We start from the raw sequence: 16,292 nt of genomic DNA, 5'->3' as shown, positions 1-16,292 counted from the left end.
CCTGTGAAAACAGACATTGGGAAGATCGTAACTCATGAGTTACAAAGGGATGAAGGAAGGTTATCTGAAATAGATTGAAAAGTTGTAAGTTGTAACACCATATGTGGGCTGATGTTATAACACATAACACATGGAGTAGCTGGAAGATGTTTGAGGTGTAGTTTGTGTATTTCTACATAGCTCACTTTGGTTGGGTGCGGTTTGCTGCATTCATCTACTATTTCTTGGAAATATGTGTTAATCCCATTGAAACAAATACATAAATAAACAAATTAGAGAACTGAGTGTGTCATATATGTTTTGTTGATGTCCTAGATGTGAAGGGACTCAAAGTATTATTTATCATCCTTAGAAAATAGGGCGTGTATAAAAATAGCAATACATATGAACTAAATTTGAAATACATATAACTGAATTTGAAAATTTAAAAGTTGATATCCTTCCTATGAAACTAGAGCAGACCAGGTTGGAGTGGGATGAAAAGCATCAACTATGGTACTTGCTGAAATGAGGGGACCTGGAGTTAGCTAATACTGGGAGTGGCCTGGGAATTCACTTAGCCCCTCTTTAAGTTGAATATCGTGAAAGTGAAGTCGTTCAGTAGTGTCCAACTCTTTGCGACGCCATGGACTGTAGCCTACCAGGATCCTCAGTCCATGGGATTTTCCAGGCAAGAATATTGGAGTGGGTTGCCATTTCCTTCTCCAGGGGATCTTCTCGACCCAGGGATTGAACCTGGGTCTCCTGCATTGTAGGCAGACGCTTTACCGTCTGAGCTACCAGGGAAGCTAGTGAATATTGTAGTCATCCCTTAAAACCCTTAATTTAATCACTTTCTATATTTAAATTTATTTTTATAATTTTCTTGAGATGGCTCTCATTCTGTGTTGAGATTTTTGTATTAGTTTTCTATTGCTGCTGCAGCAAATTATCACAAACTTTAGTAGCTTCAGTTCAGTTCAGTTCAGTTGCTCAGTTGTGTCCGACTCTTTGCGACCCCATGAATTGCAGCACAACAGGCCTCCCTGTCCATCACCAAATCCCACAGTTCACTCAAACTCATGTCTATCGAGTTGGTGATGCCATCCATCCAGCCATCTCATCCTCTTTTGTCCCCTTCTCCTCCTGCCCCCAATCCCTCCCAGCATCAGGGTCTTTTCCAGTGAGTCAACTCTTCACATGAGGCGGCCAAAGTATTGGAGTTTCAGCTTTAGCATCAATCCTTCCAATGAACACCCAGGACTGATCTCCTTTAGAATGGACTGGTTGGACCTCCTTGCAGTCCAAGGGACTCACAAGAGTCTTCTCCAACACCACAGTTCAAAAGCATCAATTCTTCGGCGCCTAGCCTTCTTCACAGTCCAACTCTCGCATCCATACATGACCACTGGAAAAACCATAGCCTTGACTAGATGGGCTTTTGTTGGCAAAGTAATGTCTCTGCTTTTCATTATGCTATCTAGGTTGGTCATAACTTTCCTTCCAAGGAGTAAGCGTCTTTTAATTTCATGGCTGCAGTCACCATCTGCAGTGATTTTGGAGCCCCAAAAAATAAAGTCTGACACTGTTTCCACTGTTTCCCCATCTATTTCCCATGAAGTGATGGGACCAGATGCCATGATCTTCGTTTTCTGAATTTTGAGCTTTAAGCCAACTTTTTCACTCTCTTCTTTCACTTTCATCAAGAGGTTTTTTAGTTCCTCTTCACTTTCTGCCATAAGGGTGGTGTCATCTGCATAGCTGAGGTTATTGATATTTCTCCCAACAAAACACAAATTTATCTTCTAGTTCTGTAGTGCAGAAGCTTGACATGATTCTCAGCATGTTGGCAGACCTGCGTTACCTATCTGGAGACTCTAGGGGAAAATCTGTTTTCTTGCCCTTTTCAGTGTCTAGAGGCTGCCCGTGTTGGTTGGCTTATGACTAGCAGTGGCTTACTTTCTCACATTCTGTCACTCTGACATTCTTCTGCGTCCTTCCTCATTTAAGGGTCCTTATGACTACCCTGGGGCTTCCCAGGTAGCACTAGTGGTAAAGAACCTGCTTGCCGGTGCAGGAGTTTTAAGAGATGTGGGTTCTATCCCTGAGTTGGGAAGATCCCCTAGGGAAGGGAATGACTACCCACTCCAGTATTTTTGCCTGCAGAATTGCATGGACAGAGGAGCCTGGCAGGCTGCAATCAGTAGGGTCACAAAGAGTCAGACATGACTGAAGCAACTTAGCACACACATACACATGCATGACTACATTGGGTCTACCTGATAAAACCAGAGGATATGGTCTCTACTTAAGAATTAAGGCCAGCTGATCAGTACCCTTAATTCTATCTGTTACCTTACTTTCCTTTGCAAATAACATAGTCACATGTTCTGGGGATTAAGATATAGACATCTTTGGGATATCACTCTTCTGCTTACCACATTACTTCTCTGTAATTTAAGTTACTTCTTCTATGTAAACTGTAACCCAACTGCTAACATATGACTTACACCAGATACTCTGCTGTGTACTGATTTCACCTCCCCTTACTGTCATCTGGCAAGTCTGTTTTAAAAAAAACATTTCCTACCCGTTATTCAGGACTTCATATCCCATCTTACCTCCTAGACATCAACCTGTAATTGTTTTTTTCTCTCTCTCCTGAGTCTTCAGCTTCTCCCATTCATTTCAGTTCAGTTCAGTCGCTCAGTCGTGTCCGACTCTTTGCGACCCTGTGAATTGCAGCACGCCAGGCCTCCCTGTCCATCACCAACTCCTGGAGTTCACTCAAACTCATGTCCATCGAGTTGGTGATGCCATCCAGCCATCTCATCCTCTCTCATCCCCTTCTCCTCCTGCCCCCAATCCCTCCCAGGGTCTTTTCGAATGAGTCAACTCTTCACACGAGGTGGCCAAAGTATTGGAGTTTCAGCTTTAGCATCAGTCCTGACCTCTTAGACATCAACCTGTAATTGTTTTTTTCTCTCTCTCCTGAGTCTTCAGCTTCTCCCATTACCAACTACTTATTAATACTTAAACATGCTCAAATCTTCCCAAGTTACCTATTTTACAAAAAATCCTCCTCCACCACTTGTCTCCAGCCAGACATCTTGAAAACATCACCCCTTAGCTCCAGTCACCTAACTCCCTACCATCTTCTTACAGTTTTATCTTCAATACAAAGTCAGCCTAGGACGTGTGCTTACTAAGTATTTTTTGGATGAGTAATTGAGTTTCTGTGCAATCATCCTAGTCTATTATCAGGTCCCTGGTGTTATTCTCAGTGTAAGGACTGATCTGTGAAATTTTTTTTTCTTGATATCTCCAATAAGTTAGATTTGTACTTGACGATGCCCATCATGATCACAAAGCCAAATACACTTTTATTTATTTATTTTTAATATAAATTTATTTATTTTAATTGGAGGCTAATTACTTTACAGTATTGTAGTGGTTTTGCCATACATCAACATGAGTCTGCCACGGGTGTACACGTGTTCCCCATCCTGAACCCCCCTCCCACCTCCCTCCCCATCCCATCCCTCTGGGTCATCCCAGGGCACCAGCCCCAAGCACCCTGTATCATGCATCGAACCTGGAGTAGCGATTCGTTTCACATATGATAATATACATGTTTCAATGCCATTCTCCCAAATCAGCCCACCCTTGCCCTTTCCCACAGAGTCCAAAAGACTGATCTATACGTCTGTGTCTCTTTTGCTGTCTCGCGTACAGGGTTATCATTACCATCTTTCTAAATTCCATATATATGTGTTACTGTACTGTATTGGTGTTTTTCTTTCTGGCTTACTTCACTCTGTATAATAGGCTCCAGTTTCATCCACCTCGTTAGAATTGATTCAAATGTAAAAGCATATATATTATTTGTTTGGGCTGACATGTAACTCCATTAAACCCTGTTGTATTATAATATGTCTTGGTGTAGGTCTGTTTGGGTCCATCTTGTTTGCCTCCTATATCTGAATATCTGTTTCCTTTTTTAGGTTTGGGCGGTTTTCAGCCGTAATTTATTCCAATATGTTTTGAATCCGCTTTTCTCTTTCTTCTCCTTCTGTAATCCCTATTATGCATAGAGTGCACACTTTATATTGTCCCATAGGTCTCTTATATTGCTTTCATTTTTTAATTTCATTTGGTTTTCTGTCTGCTGTTTTTTAAAAGTTAATTTATTTTAATTGGAGGCTAATTACTTTACAATATTGTGGTGCTTTTTGCCATACATTTACATGAATCAGCTACAGGTGTGGCTGTCCCAACCCTCCCCCACGCCCCTTCCACTTCCTTCCCCACCCCATCCCTCTGGGTTGTCCCAGTGCACTGGCTTTGAGTGCCCTGTTTCATGCATCAAACTTGGACTGGTCATCTATTTCACGTATGGTAATATACATGTTTCAGTGCTGTTCTATCAAATCATCCCTCATCAACCTCATCCCCTCATCAACCCTCACCTTTTCCCACAAAGTCCAAAAATCTGTTCTTTATTTGTCTCTTTTGATGTCTTGCATATAGGGTCGTCGTTAACCATCTTTCTAAATTCCATATATATGCGTTAATATACTGTATTGGTATTTTTCTTTCTGACTTAGTTCACTCTGTATAATAGGCTCCAGTTTCATCCACCTCATTAGAACTGACTCAAATGTGTTCTTTTTAATTGCTGAGTAATATTCCATTATATATATGTACCACAACTTTCTTATTCATTCATCTGCCAATGGACCATCTAGGTTGCTTCCATGTCCTAGCTACTGTAAACAGTCTGTCTGCTGTTTTGATTGGGTAATTTCAAGATCATTTATTCTTTCTTCTGCATCATTTATTCTGCTATTCATTGTCTTTAGCTCAGCCTTCATCTCAGCAAATAAATTTTCAATATTCTTGGTTCTTCCTTACAGTTGCTAGTTCATTTTTATAGTGATCTGCATTTCTAGTGATAACCTCTCTTAATTCCTTCAGTATTTTCATTACCTTCTTTTTGAACTCAGTGTCTATTAGGCTGAAGAGGTCTGTTTCATTGTTCCTTTAGGAGAATTCTCTTAGTCTTTTAACTGGGAGTGGTTCCTCTGCTTCTTCATTTTGCTGTATTTCTCTCATTCTGTGAGTTTAGGGGAAACAATTATCTACTGTTGTCTTGGAGAGTTGTTTATAAGCATGAGCGTCCCTGTGTAGCTTGTGGGTTTAATACGTTTTTGGCATGAGAGCTGTTTTTGATTTGAAAGCTTGCTGTCTCTTTTCTCAGCATGTGCTGGCCACGATCACTTTTATAGCAGTGTTCAGGTGCCTGGCCCTGTGCATACTCCCAGGGACACAGGGCAGCAGTCCCAGCTACCTCTGGAGTCCAAGATGGCAGCAGTAGCTGCACCTGGAACTTATGTAGAAGAGGGTAAGTGGTGTCCTGCCTTGAAAAAGAAGCTCCCATGGCAGTTGCACACATTTCCTTCTGCGCTCCCCGGCAGTGGCACCTTGGTTTTCTGATGGGTCCAGGCATCTTCCTGACTCCCTCCATGTGATGCACCACACCCTGGCTCCCTCAGGGTGTCACCATATAGCCAACCCCAGTCCTCCCTGTCTCTGAGCATGGAAACTGGAGTCTCAGTATCCAGCCCCGCCCCCAGCAGATGAGTGTCTCAGGCTGGGGAGTGCTGCCAGGAGGGGGGCACCAGCCCTCTGTGCAGCAGGCCTCTCTCCACTTGTCTGCTGCTGTCTGGTTGAAACTGTTCTTCTTTCACAGCTCGCTCCCAGGAGTGCAGGTCCCATCCTACTCCTTTCTCTCCTTTTTCTTTTGTCCTACTCAGTTACATGGAGATTTTCTTGCCCTTGTGGAAGTCTGAGATCTGCCAGCATTTAGTAGATGTTCTATGAGAATCCTTACATATGTAGATGTATTTTTTATGTATTTGTGGGAAAGGGTGAGCTCTTTGTTCTAATCCTCGGCCATCTTGATCCAACTCCCACTCCTGTTTTATGTTCGTTTAGCATTTCATCCTTTACATAATGCTTCTGTATAATGATATTTTATTTAGTTTTCACCAACACCTTGGTGAAGTAGGTAGAGAAAGAGATATTCTTGTTTTAGAGGCTAGATCTTGAGGCCTAGAGCAACTGAGGCATCTTCCCAAGCTATATACAAGGTTAGTGATACATCTGGAACTAGCACCCAGGATTCCTAACTCCTTGCCTTAAGTTTTTTCTTGTTAAGTGCTGATTATAGTTAACAGGTTCTAGAGCAAAGCAAAGGAAAGGAAATTGTAAAAGGGCATAGTAGTCTAGGTATGAAATGACTGTTGGCTTGTCTTACTGTATTTTTGTTATTTATTTTTAACAATTTTATTTATTTATTTTTGGCTGTGGAGGGTCTTCGTTGCTCTGCGTGGCTTTTCTCTGGTTGTAGTGAGTGGGGGCTGCTCTCTCGTTGTGGTGCACTGGCTTCTCACTGCTGTGGCTCCTCTTGCCGTGGAGCACAGGCTGTAGGCACATGGGCTGCAGTAGTTGTTGCTCATGGACTCCGGAGCAGGTTAGTGCACAGGCTTAGTTGTGGCATGTTTAGTCTTCCCGGACCAGGAATCGAACCTGTGTCCTCTGCATTGGCAGGTGGATTCTCATCCACTGCCACCAGGGAAGTCCCCTTAGTATGTTTTTAAACATAGGTTCCATGTGACTGTGGTATTTTTGACACAGTTCCATCTGAATTCCACTGACATGATTAGCCAGTAGCTGTGAGGAAAAAATTTTGTGCTGGATAAGCTGAGGAAATGAGACAGTAGACGGTTGTTTGCTGCTCACATTAAGCTAAAGATCTTAGCTGACCAACTTCAAATTTGTGGCTTGGCCTAGAAATGAGGCATTTCTGTCTCTAAACTCAATACAGCTCTGTATTCTAATTCTGTTGTGAGCGACATTCTAGGGCATCCCTGTAGGAGTCATCCCTAATGAGAAAATGTGAAAGGATTCATGCTTCTGTCTTTTGAAAGAAGTGTGGGAAGCTGAGGGATTAAGTGTTGGGAGTGTTGGACAAGTGTTTTAAATTACTGAGAGTTGCCCACTTACCATCATTGTGCTTAATCTCTCAGTCATATCCACCTCTTTGTGCCCCTGTGGACTGTAGGCCACCAGACTCCTCTGTCCATGGGGATTCTCCAGGCAAGAATACAGGAGTGGGTTGCCATGACCTCCTCCAAGGGATCTTCCCAAACCAAGGATCGAACCCAGGTCTTTGGCATTGCAGGTGGATTCTTTACCATTTGAACCACTGGGGAAGCCCTTACCATCATTAAAATAATGTTATTTTGAAAAAAAAAAAAAGTTATTTTGAATTCAGTAAGTGAAATCTAATTCTATTGAAGTAAGCGAACTTCTCCATTCTGAATGCTTACTTACTGACTTAGAGAATTAGCTTAAATTTGATTTTGATGTGGGAGACAATTTGACCGATCCCTGGTGAAGTCTGGTTTCTCTGCCATGTCATCTCAACTTCCTATGCTGATTACTGTATTGTGCTTTGTTTTACTTTGACCTCTTTGCTCTTCATACTTAATTGCTCTCCAGCTTTCACTGGATTTCCCTTCCTATTTCTGGGTCCTTACACATTTTGACTTTTAGGTCATTTAGCTGATGTAACACCACTATCATTAAGACCAAGGAAAACCATCCTGGTTGCCCTTCTAGGGAATATGGGTCACATAAAGGCCATGTAGTGTGGAATTAATGTGGGTAAGAGAGAGGTTTCTGGAATCAAATGGGCCTGTTTTACACCACAGTTCCTTCATTGGCTAGCTCCGTGACCTTTTCTTATCACCCAGGTCTTCCTCTACTCATCATTCATCAAAATGACTTATCCAGATGTCATATTCCTTTATATTCTTTTGAATGACAGCTAAGTAAGCAGGTTCCTGCAAGTGTACCAAAAATAACAAGTAGTGATACGTTTGGTGTCTTGGTTTAATATGTTATTCTTTTTAGATAGTATTTTTAAAAACCAGGAGAATCTTTATGGTGAGATTTTTTTTTTTTTAGCCTGTGTTTCTCAAATTTTCTACCAAAGCTTGGGGGTTTAGGGAACATGGCCTCAGCTGATTCCCCCACTCCAATTCCAGTCATGAAATGTCTTTGAAATGATCATATTGTAACTTAATATTCATTTAAACTTTATATTGTACTCTATAATACAGCCACACATGTTTTAATATTATGTTTTATTTATTTATTTTTAAACTTTATTTTGTATTGGAATCTAGCTGATGAACAATGTTGTGATAGTTTCAGGTGAACAGTGAAGGGACTGAACTATACATGGATCCATTCTCCCCCAAACTCCCCTTCCATCCAGGTGGCCACATAGCACTGAGCACAGTTCCACGTGCTATAACTGTAGGTCCTTGTTGGTTATCCATTTTAAATACAGCAGTTTATACATGTCCAAATTCATATCAGTTTTTGCTTAGCTCTCTGTGCTTTTAAGGCTGTGGTTTTTCCAGTGGTCATGTATGGATGTGAGAGCTGGACTGTGAAGAAAGCTGAGTGCCAAAGAATTGATGCTTTTGAACTGTGGTGTTGGAGAAGACTCTTGAGAGTCCCTTGGACTGCAAGGAGATCCAACCAGTCCATTCTAAAGGAGATCAGCCCTGGGTGTTCTTTGGAAGAAATGATGCTAAAGCTGAAACTCCAGTACTTTGGCCACCTCATGCGAAGAGTTGACTCATTGGAAAAGACTCTGATGCTGGGAGGGATTGGGGGTAGGAAGAGAAGGGGATGACAGAGGATGAGATGGCTGGATGGCATCACCGACTCGATGGACGTGAGTCTGAGTGAACTCCGGGAGTTGGTGATGGACAGGGAGGCCTGGCGTGCTGCGATTCATGGGGCTGCAAATAGTCGGACACAACTGAGCGACTGAACTGAACTGAACTGTGCTTTTACTTTAAAGTGAAAATTGCTGCTTCAGGATGTGTGCCACATTTATCTGGTGGCTGTGACCCCATGATCTAGTTTAACGCAGCAGGACAGTTTGAAGTAGTGGTTCTGAAGTGAAGATGGGGCTCACTGAGACAGAAGCGAGTCTAAGAGGGAGACATTTTGACTGTGTTTAAATCGTCTTTGAAAACTGCCTGTGGAAAGTTGAAGAGAGTTTTCAATTACTGTAATTTATATATTTGGGGATGTGTGGAGATTTAGACTGGCGGAAACACCCTTTCTTTAAGGACTTTCTCAGATTATCCTCTGATCTCTTCTGATCTTTGCCTATAGTTGCAGGGTTGAATGGTAAAAGGATAGCCAGGGGACCTGAAACATGGGAGCAATGTAGCCTATAGCAAATCATGTCTCTAAGCTTGATTTGTTTTATTCTATGAAGTTTCATGATTCTGTGATCTCTCAAATGAGATGAGATTTGGGCTTATATGTTCCCCGTGACTGCCAGTACTTTTGTGTCTGAACTGCTTGTTGCGTTTATGTTTGTTACTGTTTTCTGTTAGGTGGTAACGTTCATAGACCATGAGTATTTTGTTCACAGCTGTATGCCAAGTGCCTTCTACACTAGACTGGTTGGTCAATAGTATTTATTTATTCGAAAAATATCTATTCAGTGCCTATTAAGTGGTAGTTTCTGTTTTAAGATGAAGATACAGTGCAAATATGGCAGATAAGGGCCCTAATCTCATGGAGTTTAGATTAGATTCTTTTTTTTTTTTTTAGAGTTTACATTCTTGAGGCAGTCTTGTTAAATAGATATTTCTGTGATGATGAACATGTTCTTTACTAGGCTGTTCCATAAAATAGCCATTAAACATGTATGACTGTTGAACACTGAAATGTGGATAGTGTGGATGAGATTCTGAATTTTGAATCTTCATTTAATTTTAAATTAAATTACCTGACTGACTACCATATTAGGAAATGCCATTCTAGAAGATGAAGGGTATGGACATAGACAAAGAAGTAGATAAATAAATTAACAGAATGATTTCACATAGTGAAAAGAACTGAGGAAAAAAATGAAACAGGGTTATGAAATAGTAAGGAAGTACTATGTAGAGTGGTTATGTAGTATTATGTATTATGTAGGGTATATTATGTGTGTGTGTACATATATATATGCATACTACATAATATGTAGTACTATGTAATATTATGTAGGGTGATTCAGGTTGAGTAGGCATCAAAAAATGTAAAATAAATGAGTTTTTTTTTTTTTAATTGCTACTTAGTACTTTGGTTTGAGAATCCTTATTTGGAGATCAGGTGAATTCCTTTCTGGAAAACAAACCCCAAAATAAACCCTTACATTTCTGTCATTTTATTAACTCCAGACATTTTTTTTCCTAGCTCTGAATTGTCATCTCCAGTTCCTGTTGGTGACATGTCAACACTGGGAGGTATGCTTTTGTGCCTTTATTCACTTCTCTTTTAAAATTTATTGTTTAGTTGCAAGGAAGCACAATTTTCAGCTCATATTTTAAAAAATACCAATTTGTCTCTCCTTTTGTTGTTGAAGAAGTCTCAAGAAAAAGCAGTGTTTTTTCACTTATTTTATGACATTATAATTGGGTTACTTAAGAATCTTTAATTATTAAGTACATAATACAGAATCTGAAAACCTTAAAACAAATGTACAACCTAAAGAATTGTTTTAAGGCAAACACTTTGTAATCACTGCTTATGTCAAAAGGTAGAACCTTTGTAGCTCCACTATTTGTCATTTGTCTTTTAGAGTTTCTCAGAGTAAGGATTTTTCTAATTGCATTCTGTGGTATATTTTGTTTGTATGTTTCTTTGACCTCTATATTTCCTGTAAATTAGTAGTTGATTTCTTTATTTTTAATTTTTTTTAAAAAAGTTCTTCTATGTTGAAAATTTCAAACGTACAAAAAATAGCATGGTGAGGCCCAGCATCAACAATTATAATTTTTGGCCAATTCCAATCTTCAGCTACTTCCCCTCTCTGAGAGTTTTACAAGTTAGTTTACTCCTTAAGGATAGAGACTTTGTATCCCTGGAGGCTTGCATAGAGGCTGACATATAGGAGGTATCAGTAAATGCTTGTTGAATGAGTCATATTTATTTCTTGTGCTGAGGAAATTCATGTGTCTTGAGGTTAAAATGCACACAATTTTGCAGATGAAAAAGCAAATGACTTAATATGAATGGCATCAAAATCAGTTTATTGTTTCCTGATAGACATTATGATTTAGTCACGGACTGAATTCATACACATGTTTTTGTTTTTCTTTTTAGATGCTGGTCTCAGTGTTCCATATCCAGGGGTGACCTCCTACGAAGGTATCTCAGAGAGCAGCTTGGAGAGGCCAGAAGACAGTGTGAGTGATGTTCCGTTTCATTATTTAGTTTCTAACGTGGAGAACAGGGATTTAGAGAGATTTATTGTTCATTGCCAGACAACACAAAACTTCAGGTGGTTCTCTTTATGGAAATGTAGATTCTAAAACCAGTACATTAAAAATAATCTGAGATTCATTGGAGAGCCCAATAAGTCTGCTTTTGGCAAAGAATAGATTTGAATGGTAAATTAAATGACGTGGAGCCTGGGGAGCTGTCATCATGGTAAGCCCACTGTCTTCTGTGGGCTGTGTGCATAATTTATTGTGAGGGTTTTTGCCTATGTACTCTGTCTCTTAATAAATCAGGACTTAGTCTTCTCTTCTTCAGAGGGAAAGGATATAGATTTTATGTAGTTTAAAGAAGTATTGTACTTTTTAAATGCATCATTACTAATAGAAATATGTCCACTAAGAAGCATTAAGTTGGCTGTCACATTCCAAATTTTTTGAAAAGTAAATGCTTCTAAGAAGATGAAAATGTTTCATTAGAAATTTTATTAAATATTCGTAAATCACAGATTCCTTAATACAGAGCAAACTTTGATTGAACATATTCACTAGAAAGGTACAATTTGTTACCTTACACCTTCTCTTACCAGCTATGAAGTCAAGTCATGTCATCCCACTCTGTCCACCACCTTCCCTGTTGCTGAGCAAGGCTGGAGCCAGTTTGGGATCCTTGTATCAATACAGTACCTTTAGTATTCAGTAAAACTGTGTCCAAATTAGATGGTACAAATATTGGCATTTGATAAATATTTGAATAAAAAGTGATACTGTAGTTCTGAACTTGATGCTGAATGTTATGGTGTAGGTCTGGAAACTTTTACAGAATGAGATAAAACTCACTGTAATGTAAATGAAGGGATTATGTGTAATCAGTTGGAACATTTCGTAACAGAGTAATTTGAAGGTAATTTGTAGAACCAGTAGGAAGACAAAACAGTACAAGCATACATGACTAGTTCAGAGTGAAGCCTAATGTACAGTTTTACAGTTCAGTTTTTTCCCGAATACATTTTTCAGATACTGTTTTAGAAATTACATACTTTATTCTTGTTTTATTAGTATTTACCCTGTATGTTATCATGTGTCTTTAATCTAGCAAAGTTTAAGTTTTTCAAAATCTTTATCCTTATCCTGAGTCTGCAGGAACATTAGAACATTAAAGTAATTCAAGTGATTACCCTACTGTTTTATATGTTATTTTCAGTATTTTTGTTCTTTCTTTCTCTCCTTTAGTTCTCTCTTTTTAATCTTACAAATTTGACTGAATCATTTTTTTTTTTTTTTTATTTTTTTTTTTTTTTTTACAGCTTTAATTTTTCAGCACTTTATTTATTTTTTTATTTGATAAATTTAATGCCTTTTATTGCCATACCTCATTTTACTGTGCTTTGCTTTAGTGAGCTTTATAGATACATGTTTTTTTTTTTTTTTTTCCTTGTTAATTTTCTGTTTAGTTGATCTATCCATAAGTGTGAGTGGGGTACTAAAGTCTCCCACTATTATTGTGTTATTGTTCATTTCTCCTTTCATACTTGTTAGGATTTGTCTTACATACTGCGGTGCTCCCATGTTGGGTGGATATATATTTATAATTGTTATATCTTCTTCTTGGATTGATCCTTTGATCATTATGTAGTGACCTTCTTTATCTCTTTTCACAGCCTTTGTTTTAAAGTCTAATTTATCTGATACAAGTATTGTGACTCCTGCTTTCTTTTGGTCCCTATTTGCATGGAAAATCTTTTTCCAGCCCTTCACTTTCAGTCTGTATGTGTCCCCTGTTTTGAGGTGGGTCTCTTGTAGACAACATATGTAGGGTCTTGTTTTTGTATCCATTCAGCCAGTCTTTGTCTTTTGGTTGGGGCATTCAACCATTTACGTTTAAGGTAATTACTAATAAGTATGATCCCGTTGCCATTTACTTTATTGTTTTGGGTTCGAGTTTATACACCATTTTTGTGTTTCCTGTCTAGAGAATATCCTTTAGTATTTGTTGGAGAGCTGGTTTGGTGGTGCAGAATTCTCTCAGCTTTTGCTTGTCTGAAAAGCTTTTGATTTCTCCTTCATACTTAAATGAGATCCTTGCTGGGTACAATAATCTGGGCTGTAGGTTATTTTCTTTCATCATTTTAAGTATGTCTTGCCATTCCCTCCTGGCTTGAAGAGTTTCTATTGAAAGATCAGCTGTTATCCTTATGGGAATTCCTTGTGTGTTATTTGTTGTTTTTCCCTTGCTGCTTTTAATATTTGTTCTTTGTGTTTGATCTTTGTTAATTTGATTAATATGTGTCTTGGGGTGTTTCTCCTTGGGTTTATCCTGTTTGGGACTCTCTGGGTTTCTTGGACTTGGGTGATTATTTCCTTCCCCATTTTAGGAAGTTTTCAACTATTATCTCCTCAAGTATTTTCTCATGGTCTTTCTTTTCGTCTTCTTCTTCTGGAACCCCTATGATTGAATGTTGTAGCGTTTAATATTGTCCTGGAGGTCTCTGAGATTGTCCTCATTTCTTTTAATTCGTTTTTCTTTTATCCTCTCTGATTCATTTATTTCTACCATTCTATCTTCTAGTTCACTAATCCTATCTTCTGCCTCTGTTATTCTACTATTTGTTGGCTCCAGAGTGTTTTTAATTTCATTTATTGCATTATTCATTATATATTGACTTTTTTTATTTCTTCTAGGTCCTTGTTAAACCTTTCTTTGCATCTTCTCAATCCTTGTCTCCAGGCTATTTATCTGTGATTCCATTTTAATTTCAAGATTTTGGATCAATTTCACTATCATTATTTGGAATTCTTTATCAGGTAGATTCCCTATCTCTTCCTCTTTTGTTTGGTTTGGTGGGCATTTATCCTGTTCCTTTATCTGCTGGCTATTCCTCTGTCTCTTCATCTTGTTTAAATTGCTGAGTTTGGGAGTCCTTTCTGTATTCTGGCAGTTTGTGGAGTTCTCTTTACTGTGGCGTTTCCTCGCTGTGTGTGGGTATGTAGAGGTGGCTTGTCAAGGTTTCCTGGTTAGGGAAGCTTGTGTCGGTGTTCTGGTGGGTGGAGCTGTATTTCTTCTCTTTGTTCAGTCGCTATGGGGAGGGAGGGAGGGATGCTGCAAACAAATGACACTGGCGTCGCGCCGCAGTGCCTCAGCCACACTGGGTCTGCCCGCTCACGGGCGTGTAGCCTCCCTGCCCACACTGCTCAGGCTCTAGGTTGTTCCGCCGGGAACAATCCGAGGCTGGCCCTGGGTTGCATGCACCTCCCAGGTCCAAGCCGCTCAGGTTCAGGCACTCAGGTAGTCCTCAGAGGCGCAGACTCAGTTGGGGCTGTGTTTTGTGCTCTTCCCAGGTCCGAGCAGCTCAGGTGATGAGGTGTTTGGCGAGCGCCAATGCTGCGACTTATCGCCTCCCCGCCACTTGGTTATCTGGGTGTAAAACCGGCGCACCTTCTCAGGCAGATGTTGACTGTCCAGACCCCCAATAAGTTTTAGTTAGCAAAGAAGCCAGTTTTATAGATAATGTCTCTCTGGGGCTGAGATTGCCCCCTTCCGGCTCTGGCTGCCTGTCACCGGAGGGGGAAGGTTTGCAGCCGGCTACCTCTGTTTAGTCCTTTGTTCCGTGCACGGGCTGGCGGTGTCTTAGGTTAGGGCTGGCTTTTCGCGAGGTAGATATCCCGCAGTCTGGTTTGCTAGCCCAAATTATTTCGCTCAGATAGCGCTCAGGGTATTCAGGCCAGATTCTTACTCTGAGCGATGCAGCCCGCGCCGCGCCTCCCTGCCCAGCCCCCGCTTGCTAATGGCGGATGCAGGCGTCTGCGCTGCTTCTCCGCTGGAGGAGTTACCGTAGGGCTCGCAATCTGCGAGTTTTAATTGTTTATTTATTTTTCTCCCTGTTATGTTATCCTCTGTGCTTCCAAAGCTCGGCACGGATTCGCAGTGAGAAGGTTTCCTGGCGTTTGGAAACTTCTCTCTTTTTAAGACTCCCTTCCCGGACGGAACTCCGTCCCTCCCTCTTTGTCTCTTTTATTGTCTTTAATATTTTTTTCCTACCTCCTTTTGAGGAGTTGGATTGCTTTTCTGGGTGCCTGATGTCCTCTGCCGGCATTCAGAAGTTGTTTTGTGGAATTTACTCGATGTTTAAATGCTCTTTTGATGAATTTGTGGGGAGAAAGTGTTTTCCCGTCCTACTCCTCCGCCATCTTGGCGCCTTCCCCCTGAATCATTTTTTTATTTTATATAGTTAAACGTTTTTACATTTTCCCAGGTGTGTACTGTTTTATTTTCTTAAAATTCTTTTTTACATTTTAGACTCTCTTTTGGAATAATTTTCCTTCTGAAATATATGCGTCTGGTATTACTTTAGTAAGAATCTCTCACTGGTTCAATCTGTTTTTGGTCACCTGAAGATTTCCTTGTTATACCCTTATTCTAGAAAGATACTTATAATCTGTATAAATTTCTAGATAGAAGGTCTTTGGGTTTTTTTTGTCAAGATTTTATTTCACTATCTTTTAACTTTTATAGTTACTATTAAGAACTCAACTAACAGTTCGGTTCTTATTCTTTTGTGGGTAATCCATTTTTTCTCCTACCGTTAAGATACTACTGTCTCTCTCCCTCTCTGTATTTACGTAATGATGAAAGATAATGACTGAATTTCTCAAATTTATAATAGACTAAAAACCTCATGTTAAGGTAGTACAATAAATCCAAAGCAAAGTAAATAAGCATAAACACACTCCTATACCCATTTTTGTAAAACTATAGACTCCCAAATACTATATGGTGTACTACTATAAGTATACTATAATATAGTATAACTGCAGGCATATCTCAGATACTGTGGGTTCAGTTCCAGATGGCCATAATAAAGTGAGTATTGCAATAAAGTCACATGAGCGTTTTGGTTTCCTTGTGCATATAGAAGTTATGTTTACCTCTACTGTAGTCTGTTGAGAGTA

At 39.7% G+C, this 16,292-nt stretch overlaps 1 protein-coding gene across 4 annotated transcripts in view; it reads left to right on the top strand.

The window, feature by feature from the left end:
* The window catches only part of IMPG2 (interphotoreceptor matrix proteoglycan 2), an 87,168-nt gene that overhangs the window by 11,852 nt on the left and 59,024 nt on the right, over positions 1 to 16,292 (top strand). For all 4 annotated transcript variants that reach the window (XM_070368706.1, XM_070368711.1, XM_070368704.1 and 1 more), the window contains exons 4-5: positions 10,321 to 10,370; positions 11,230 to 11,312. In XM_070368706.1, coding sequence (XP_070224807.1) covers positions 10,321 to 10,370; positions 11,230 to 11,312 — 133 coding nt within the window. The remainder of the gene's footprint in view (positions 1 to 10,320; positions 10,371 to 11,229; positions 11,313 to 16,292) is intronic.

The sequence above is a fragment of the Bos mutus genome, chromosome 1 (assembly GCF_027580195.1).
Source record: "Bos mutus isolate GX-2022 chromosome 1, NWIPB_WYAK_1.1, whole genome shotgun sequence".
Classification (NCBI taxonomy): domain Eukaryota; kingdom Metazoa; phylum Chordata; class Mammalia; order Artiodactyla; family Bovidae; genus Bos; species Bos mutus.
The sequence above is the reverse complement of the archived record's forward strand: the minus strand, read 5'-3'. Positions and strand labels throughout refer to the sequence as shown.